The 10,127-nt window shown below is 35.4% G+C and overlaps 1 protein-coding gene across 1 annotated transcript; it reads right to left on the reverse strand.

Moving 5' to 3' along the window:
* Positions 1-2,345: 2,345 nt before the first annotated feature.
* Positions 2,346-3,032, reverse strand: LOC104088188 (histone H2B.3). The gene has a single exon (XM_009592830.4). The coding sequence runs from the start codon at positions 2,947-2,949 to the stop codon at positions 2,509-2,511; it is 441 nt and encodes a 146-aa protein (XP_009591125.1). The 5' UTR covers positions 2,950-3,032; the 3' UTR covers positions 2,346-2,508.
* Between the last annotated feature and the right edge of the window lie 7,095 nt (positions 3,033-10,127).

A 10,127-nucleotide genomic window follows, 5' to 3' on the forward strand; every position in this document is an offset into this window, starting at 1 on the left:
ACAAGTGAAGTAGAGGCTGAAATATTCAAGTATAAGTGTAAAATAGAAGCTGTTTACTGTTCAGAATCAGAACCAAGTGAAGTAGAGGCGGAAATTGTAACATACTGGTGCGATAAACCTAGGAAACTTGATTCGTAGCATCTGATATATGACCTGAGCACCAGTTGATTCAATTGCCTGTACTCAAAATGCAAATGGAATCTCGTTGCTGACTGCACAAATTAACCATCATATTCAATGCTAACTAAAGAACATCAAACGATATTTAATTCATTAAAAAAGTTGCATGCCCATGCCAAATCAGTGTTAAAGCACTCCGATTTTAACCTGTACTTGTTATTGCAGAGAGCACTTTCTCGCATCAGATTTTAACCTGTCAGAAAAAAGGCAAAATAACTGAAGTCAAACCATCATTCACAATGAAACAAAGGACATTACACTAGACACAGACACATTATGGTCAGAACTCAGAAAACAGCTCAAACAACAAAAATGAATCAAGACAACTACATTAAATACAATTGAGAATAACCAAAACTTCTGCTTGAAAGTTCATATTAATGACGTACATTTTAACAAGAAGTCAAATCCAGACTAGAATCCTCTCGAAGAAATTTGTATTGACATAATTTCACTCATCACCTTTTCAGACAGTTCATCTGCAAAAACCAAAGTGTTGATGGAAGCACTGTAGTATAACATGTTGAAACTGAGCTTTCACAGAACATGAAATATATAGACAGAATTTTCCATTCCAGCAATGTCAATAAGCAGATTTTCGTTAATTGACATGTCACTTAACTCTAACGGAAGAAAGTAACTTATGGGGCAATCACCTGCTAGAGAACACTAAAGAGTCAATCCATATAGACGCTAAACCCATATTATTACTACTTAGGTATATATAAAACAGGTACACCATGGCATTATAAACTCGTGGAATATCGGAGAGCTCCAGAAATTAGAATCCACACTGATCTGCAATCTGCACAACTACATCAATGAGTAAATAAGGTGCATCCACATCCATCAGCAGTGGCGGATCTAGAATTTGAACTTTCTGAGTTTTGGATTCTAGGGGAACAACCTCAATTGCTAGTAACTGAGTTCTAAATTTAATTCTGGTACTGGATTCTACCGAACCCATACATCAGCCCCTGTCCATTAAAGGATCATGTAAAGGGTAGAAAGAACTAAATAAAAAATACTGCAAGGATGTCAAACAGCAAAAGACAAACCTCTGTACTAAAAGAACTGTTGAAATTTAAAGTAATGTACAAAAGATTTTATCTTCTCAGAATGAAACACACGGGAGTAGATTCAAGTAATTCAAGAGGAAATAGATCTGCCAATTCCTGGTCAAATGTGCTCTCTGTTAATCCAAACAGTTTATGTGAAAATGACAAAAGTGTGTTTGATGACCAAAAGGATTGTTTGTTTGGTAATTTAGGTATACTTGGCAAAGAGAAACAGATTCACTCATAAGTATGTAACAATAAATCCAACATAAAGCGTCGATTATGCTATTGTTTTAACCCAACATAGTCACTCAATTTGATGAAAGAGACCATCAAAACTTTTCAGCAAGGCAGGCTTCATCTCAAGGAAGACAAAGTAAGGCAGTATCAGTTGGAAATTGCAGCCTCCTTACTGTTGGAGCTCTACATTTCAAGAGGAATAATACGCACGCCTTCGAGATGAAAATTCAGGAATTACATCATTCCAAGCAACCTCCTGCAAAAGGAAACAAAATTAGCTTCTAGGAATCAAATTCCATCCTCCCCATTTTGAACCAGCTTGTAAATTTGCAATAACTGGACCATACACTGCTTGAATGATTGTAAACAAAAGCATAGAATGGAAAATAAATTTGGAAAGAGGCAATTACCTGAAAGACAAAAGCTTAATGCTAAAACCCACCAAGCTACTCCGCAACTCTCACCAACAATATATTACTTTAATTGCAAAGAACTTGAATCTATACACACAATACCTAATTGGATTTGGAATGAAGCTTAGACATGAAAGAAACAAATTCAACTCGATTAGTATCAATTTAATTTTTTTTTGCTTCCTTCATGATTCAGATAACACTGCAAATAAAGACAAATTTGTCGATTTCCCCTTGAGGCCAAGGATAAGGTCAAGAGGAAACCAAATAGGCGCATTTTAGCAGATACGAAGTAAACTTTCTAACTTATACCAACCAGGTGACAACAGTATTTAAGTCGAGACGAAAATGTCATAGTACAGATTTTGGACTATTCTACCTCATGACGTAACAAAAGCGCATTGTATCTTCAGCTCGCTAAAACACGCCACCAAAATTCTCAAAATCACAAAAATTTCACAAAAACTGATATATTTCATAGATGATTAGCTGTCCATTACACAACAAAAGCCATACAAATCAAAGGAAGCTAAATACTAATTAACTAAAGCAACTATTTTTACACCTAACACAAACCCTAAAGACAGTAAATTTAAAACATTTAACCCTAAAATTCTTCAAGAGCTAGTGAATTTGGTAACAGCCTTAGTGCCTTCAGAGACAGCATGTTTAGCCAATTCACCAGGAAGTACAAGTCTCACAGCAGTCTGAATCTCCCGAGAAGTGATAGTGGGCTTCTTGTTGTACCTAGCAAGTCTAGAAGATTCCTGAGCAAGCTTCTCGAAGATATCATTAATGAAACTGTTCATGATACCCATGGCTTTGCTTGAAATACCGATATCGGGGTGAACTTGTTTCAGAACCTTGAAGATGTAGATCTTGTAAGTCTCAACTGACTTCTTTGCCCTCTTCTTCTTCTTGTCTCCGGCAGCACCGGCGTCCTTCGGGAGCTTCTTTCCGGCCTTGGGCTTCTTCTCTGCTGGTGCTTTCTCGGCGACCGGGGTTTTCTCGGCGGCCGGTTTCTTCTCGGCGGGTTTCTTCTCTGCCTTTGGTGCCATTTTTTGAGGAGAGAAAAGGGATTTTAGGTTAAGAGAAGGTTTGGAGTGATTGCGAGGAGATGTGAATACGATTGATGAAGAGATTGGGAATTGAGGGTTTGTTTATATAATGTTCTGCAAAGAGTTCTGATTGGTTACATTTGAGTGACGCGGATCGTGGTATTGACCGTTGATCTTTGTTTTTAATCAACGGCGGAGAGGGGTTTGGTGAGTTGAGGGGAAATGTCTTTTTGTTTTGGGATTTGAAATTGAAATCCGTCAACTTTCATTAAGGCGGTAGCTGAAAAAGTGAAATCCCGAATCCCGCCTGATAAAAATTCATGTGCGAAATTTGGAAGTCTCTTTTTAACTTAAAAGGGATAAGGATAATAATGTTGCCATAAAATAGGAGTTTATTTTCGTTTGATTTGGATTGGATTTTTTTTCATTATTTTAGTTTTTTTAATCTTAATTTATATGACTTTTTTTTTTATCTGTTGTCAAGAAAATAATATCTTTGAAAATTAATTAGTTTTGGCATCCTCATTTTTGACCTTCATGGCATGATTATTTTTTACCTAATTTATATGACTTTTTGAGATCATCACATCACTCATTTGAATTTAAAAAAATGTGGAACCCTCACCACCATTGTCTAAAATGATTATTTTGATATTTTGTATGTATTTGGCTTAGATGTTAAAAGTCTTTTTAATCTATTAAATTATGCGCTCAATCAAATACTTTGAGATAAAATAGGATATAGTAGTGTTAAATTCATACTTACATTTATTGTGGGATAACAATCGTGAGGCTAGATAATTTTGGGATACAATAATCAAACGATAAAGATGTCGTCTCCAAAAATCTTTTTTTCTAAAGCATTTAAGAATGCAGAATATTGATAATAAATTTATCCAAATTAACTAGTGTAAACCTAGACATAAATTTTTTGTTATGCCTAAGAATCTACTAAAAAAATATTTAGTAAAATACAAATCTCATATTATAATCATAGTATAACTTGTTCGCTACAACCAACAAGACAACAATCCCTTTAGAATGTTATTTTCAAAAAACTAGCCTCTCCAGTTGTCACGACCCAATTTCACCTCTAGGTCGTGATGGCGTCCAACACTACGGCTATGCAAGCCAACTTAATAAATTAAGCATACATTGACAAAATTTAAAATCAAGAGAAATAATAAAACCCAAATTCTACCAACGTGTGTGCCAAGACCTAGTGTCACAAGTGTATGAGCATCTAATAGATTATACAAAACCTCAAATACTGTCTGAAATAAAATAGACAGAATGAAAAATACAAGGAGAGACACTAGTAACTACAGAACGGCTCAAAAAGACATATCACCACTATGCCCCTGGATAGCGTGGATGTAAGACGATAGATCCCCCACTAGTACTTGCCTCATGTCCTGCAGAAAAAGTGCAGCAAGTGTAGTATAAGTACGTAAACAACGTGTACCCACTAAGTATCAAGCCTAATCTCGAAGTGGTAGAGACGAGATGGCCGACTTTGACACTCACTATGGGTCAATAATAATAATAAAAATATAACTAGGATATTTAAATCAACATGATTTACAGGATTTAAAATAATTTATTTAATCAATAGAAACAATCAAATTCCTTCAAATGCAACAATCCTCAGTATATTAATTAAATTCCTCCAGTTCAAATAATTTCCAATTTATCAATTAAATATCATTTACAGGAATAACAATTAACTCTTTAACAAGCAAGAATAATAATTCATTAAATTTCAAGAATTTTTCAATTTATCAATTAGCTTCACAAGCTGAAATAACTATTAAAGTATCGTGTAATTATTATTATTAAGCACGATTTCTGCCGAGGACGTACGACCCGATCCAGAGTGTCGTGTACATTGCCGAGAGACGTGCGGCGCGATCCATATATGCATCTATCCCGCTGAGGCGTTCGTCCCGCTCCACAAGAAAGGAGGACATTTTTTTATGTGCCTCCGGAAGGAGAGTATATTCATTATAAGATAAATTCGGGAGAAAGAATAATTTCTTTAATCAATTAATTAATTTAACCAGAACATCAAGCATATGAGGTTTTCATCCTTTAATATCTTTATCTAACAATTCACAATATATTCATATATAGCAATTAATATTAATTAAACAAAGAATACAGTTTACACAAGTAATTCATGCTTTGAGTCCTAAACTACCCGAACTTTATCATTAATAGTAGCTATGCACGGACTCTCGTCACCTCATGTGTACGTAGCCTATGGGGTAATTTTTCCCTCACAAGATTAGATAAGAGACTTACCTCGTCTCAAAGTCAACTTTTCGATTATCGCGTCGCGTAAAATTTTTGATTCAATGCCGAAAAATTCGAAACTATCTAAAAGTTATATAAAATAATTAATATATGTTCAATAATTCGAAATCTATCTATTAAATAAATTACTCTATCCAAAATGGTAAAATTTCTAAAATTCACCCCGGACCCACGTGCCGGATTCTGGAAATTTTTGAATGAAAACGTTACCCATAATCTCGAGAACTCAAATATATAATTTCTATCCAATCCCATAACCATTTCCGTTGTTAAAATCTCATTTTTATAAAAATATAGGTTTTTCACCTAAACCCTTGATTTCTAAGATTTACTAGTTATAATCTGCCTATAATCTATGTATTTAACTCAAGGAGTGTGGAATTAACTTACCTTTCAATTGCTAGTTGAAACCCCCTTCTCAAAAGCTTTGAAATCGCCCGGAAATGGAGGAAAAAATGGGCTCAAAATGTTTGAGCCCCGACTTTTTAACCATTCTGCCCAGACAGATTTTTCGCACCTGCGGAAAAGCCTCGCAGGTGCGCATTTTCCTTTTTTTCCTGGTTTCGCACATGCGGAAGAAATGCTCGCTTCTGCGCAATCGCGGTTGCGCCCATCCTTTCGCACCTGCGCATTTTTCCGCTTCTGCGCACAAGGCCATCGCACCTGCGCGTCCGCAGGTGCGACAAATGCTTCGCATCTGCGATGGCTGGGCAGGTTTCTCTCGTTCGCACCTGCGATTGATGGCCCGCACCTGCGAGCTCGCACCTACAGTTGTCCAAGTGCAAGTGCGATTATGACAGTAGCTGGAAGCTTCAGTCCTTGCTCAATTTTTCAAAATTGGTCTGAGCCTCGTCCGGTTAACACTCGGGATCCCCGAGGCTCCGCCCGAACATACCAACATATTTGAAATCATAAAATGGACTCGCTCAAACTCTCGAAACGCGTAAACAACATCAAATCTAAGAATCATACCCTAAACCAAATTGATTCATACTTAAGAATTTCAAGTTCTTCAATTTACTTCCAATGCGCCGAAATATACTTAAACTATTCGGAATGACACGAATTTTTGCGTACAAGTCTTAAATCACTATACAGAACTATTCCCAAACTCAAAATTCTAAACAGACTTCAATTACTCAAAATCCTGCTCCAAACCAAATTTAAAGAAGTTTAAACCTTCAAATAGTTGATTTTTACTATTAAGCGTCAAAACGCTCTCGGGTTATCCAAAACCCGATTCGGACATACGCCCAAGTCCAAAATCATCATACGAACCTATTGAAACCGTCAAATCCCGATTCCGGGGTCGTTTTCTTAAAATGTTGACCGAAGTCAAACTTGGCCTTTTAAGGTTAACTTAAGAAACCAAGTGTTCCGATTTCAACCCAAACGCTTCCAAATCCCGAACCAACCATTCCCACAAGTCAAAAATCATTAAAAGCACATACGAGAAATTTTATTTTAGATAACAGGGTTCTAAAAGTTAAAATGACCGGTTAGGTCATTACACCAGCGATGAGTAGGGGTGTTCATAAAAACCCGAAAAGCCGAACCAAACCGACCAAAAAATAATACTTTTTAGGTTTGGTTTGGTTTTGATTTTGAATTTTAAAAACCAATCAAATTTGGTTTGGTTTTGATTTTTTAAAAAAAAAATAACCAAAAAAACCGAACCAAACCGACTATAAAAGTAGGTATTTGAATTTATTATTACACACACACACACACACACACATACACACACACACACACACACATATATATATATATAAAAAGTTTCTAAAATTTTATGGTACATATTAGTCATTTGTATTTTTAGTCTAGTTTTTTACTATTATAATAATCTAATTCTTTGCCTTTACATTCTAGTTTGATTGGTAATTTTCTTTTGCTAAATACAAGAATTTATTTCATGTTAAAGATAATCAATTTTTAATTGAGTACTTAAATTATTCATCACTATTTGATTCAATTATCATCAATATATCTTGTTAAATGATAGTTTCTCAAAGAGCAATTGATTTGATAGTGTTACGTTGGAAATGTAGTCTCCGAAATATGCGTTTGGTAGTGTATGTCTCATATTTAAGAAAAGAACCCGATAAATAACCGAAAAAATTAAAAAACCGACAAAAACCGACAAAACTGAATCGATAAAGAACCGACTTAATTGGTTTGGTTTTGTTCCAATATATGAAAAATCGACTTACTTGATTTGATTTCTTTTTAGGAAAAAAACCGACCCAAACCGAACCATGAACACCCCAAGCGATGAGTAAATAGGACCGTCTAATTTGTTTTCTAGAACATGAAGTAAAAAAAAATTGCCGCCTAAAATACTATTTCCCCTTGCAGTTCGATAATAAACTAAAGAAATTACTAAATAAACTACAATTCTAATTCTACATGCTCCTAAAGTTTTCGCCAGGTAATTTATTTTTTTCTTTGTATGCCGCTTGTAAATTTCGAAGGATATGAACTTATAAATGAAAAATGCAATATGTAATTCATATTCTGAAATTCCTAATCCAAAATAAATCTTAATTTTTACATGTTATAGCTAAATAACGCATCCTATTTATTATAAACCAAAATACTTTAAAAATATTAGGCAAAATACATAAGTCCCCTTAAACTTGTCCGAAAAACTGAATTGCACACTGTAACTAAACGAATACTTATTTACCCCTTATTCTTGTTCGAAGTAAATTTAACACCCCCTTCCACGTATATAACCAGTTGCATGGCAAGAAGTATTTTGCACTCTCCCTATAATTTTGCCACGTCAGATATTATTTAATTTTATTTGTTTTCACTTTTTTTTCTTTTCTTTTTAATTCCTTTTCTCTTCTTTCTTTCAATATTTTTTCTTTTCATATCCCTTCCCCAAGTCCCATCGGCCATCGCCGACGTAGCTGCCACCCTTCAAACCAACCAAATTGATTCAAAAGTTTTAGTATCTAACTTGATGGAAACACAAGGTGGCTAAAAATGGCAGATAAAACTCATTCGGTGGCGGCTAAATCGAAAATGGTGTTTAGCAAAGAATGGTGGCAGAAAATTACAGTAACCTCTGCCATAACAAAAAAGCAAAGAAAGAAAAATTAGGCGAAAGTACGTTTTTTTTATAATTACACAATCTCAAAAATGATAATCACCTTCATAATAGATGATAGCAAATGATGAAAAAATAAAAATAAATAATAGCAAACCCATAATACCAAGTTCAAAGTGTACAGAAAATTTCACCTTAAAGAGTAAAAATTCATGAAGAAGTATGCACTGCAATCATCTCAATTAAAGAATGAGAAAATAATCAAATTGAATTCGCGACAGAAGAAAATTTACAAAAAAAAAAAAAAAACTGGAAGAAGAAGAGGAAATAGAACAAAAACAGCAAAAAAATTCCTTTTTCCGATGACGTTTGATTTTTCCGGCAAACACCTTGTTATGGCTTATCATAATTCCATTCCACGAAGTTTGATTTTTCCGGCAAACAAGCATTACTTTAACTTAGACTAAATTGATTTGAGTAGAAAAGATTAAATTTGGTATGGAGATTAAAAAAGGGTGTTTGTGATGAAGGAGAGAGAGGAGGACGTGAAGAAGAAGAAGGGGAGGGGAAATTATGTGTTATTTCCGGTCCAACGCGCCTACCTTTTTTATATAATTATTTTATTTGCCACGTCAGCATATGGGGTGATATTAAATTTACTTCGAATAAGAATAGGGGTAAATAACTATCCATTTAATTACAGTGTGCAATTCAGTTTTTCGAATAAGTTTAGGATGGAACTTATGTATTTTGCCAAAATATTATTATTTATAGCCACTATTTATATTTTATAACAAAATATAAATATATACAATTGATCCCTCAACTTTTCCCTCAACTCTCTCTCTTCTCCCTTAATTCTCTCTCCCTTTTTCCTCTCTCTTCGCCAAGGCCGCCGTCTTCTCCGGCAACTTACCTCCATGGCCAGATTTGTTCAGATTTTCGGCGACTCTGCTTAAGATTTTCTTCTTCTCCAGCGACCTTGCTTCAGATTTTCAAAAGCTCAATCCGTAGCCATGGCCAAATCTGTTCTCCTACTCCCTCTTCGCTTCCACCATTGGGAGTCTGCCATCTCCACCGCGCATCTGACTCTTACCTCAACGGAGATAATAGATCTGAAATTTTCCGACACAAATGAATTTATATCTAGCTTTAGTAGCTCGGTGAAGAGAATATATCTGAAACTTTTCGATATGGATCCATAGTTATTGAGTACTGTTAAGTAGTTAGTCATGTATAGTGTCCCACATCGAAAGTAGATACCTATTATTATGTATCATTGTATATAAATAGGGCGTTGTACAACACTTTAGATAATCAATAATATTTTCTCTCGTACTTTCTCACATGGTATCATAGCAGGACCCATCTCGATTTTATGATGTTGCCCCCCTTCCCCTCCCATAATTGTCCACACTCCAGATGTCCAGTCCTCGGCGTTAAAGGGGGCATTGAGTCCCACATTGATAATGAAGGGGATGAGTGGTCTCCTTATATGGCCTTGGGTAATCCTCACTTCATAAGCTAGCTTTTGGGTTGAGTTAGGCCCAAGGTCCATTTTATCATGGTATCAGAGCGTTAGTGAGAAATTTATCGATAAGCATCATTCCAGCGACTTACGGAAAAAAAGACCTCGTCGTAGTGTAATTTTCTGGCGACTTAGGAGGTTGTCCGTAACAAAATTCTTTTTCCTAGGTGTTATGCAAAATCCAACACCACCACAAGGTCCCTAAAACAGAGGCGACCAAACCCCAGAAAAAATTCTCCGAAAAAGGCCCTTCTATGCGCTCTCATGCGCCGGTCA

This window comes from Nicotiana tomentosiformis, chromosome 5, assembly GCF_000390325.3.
Source record: "Nicotiana tomentosiformis chromosome 5, ASM39032v3, whole genome shotgun sequence".
NCBI classification, from domain to species: domain Eukaryota; kingdom Viridiplantae; phylum Streptophyta; class Magnoliopsida; order Solanales; family Solanaceae; genus Nicotiana; species Nicotiana tomentosiformis.

Excerpts from the sequence above, each read along its gene's own strand:
- LOC104088188 (XM_009592830.4), bottom strand. The coding sequence starts at position 2,949 with ATGGCACCAAAGGCAGAGAAGAAACCCGCCGAGAAGAAACCGGCCGCC.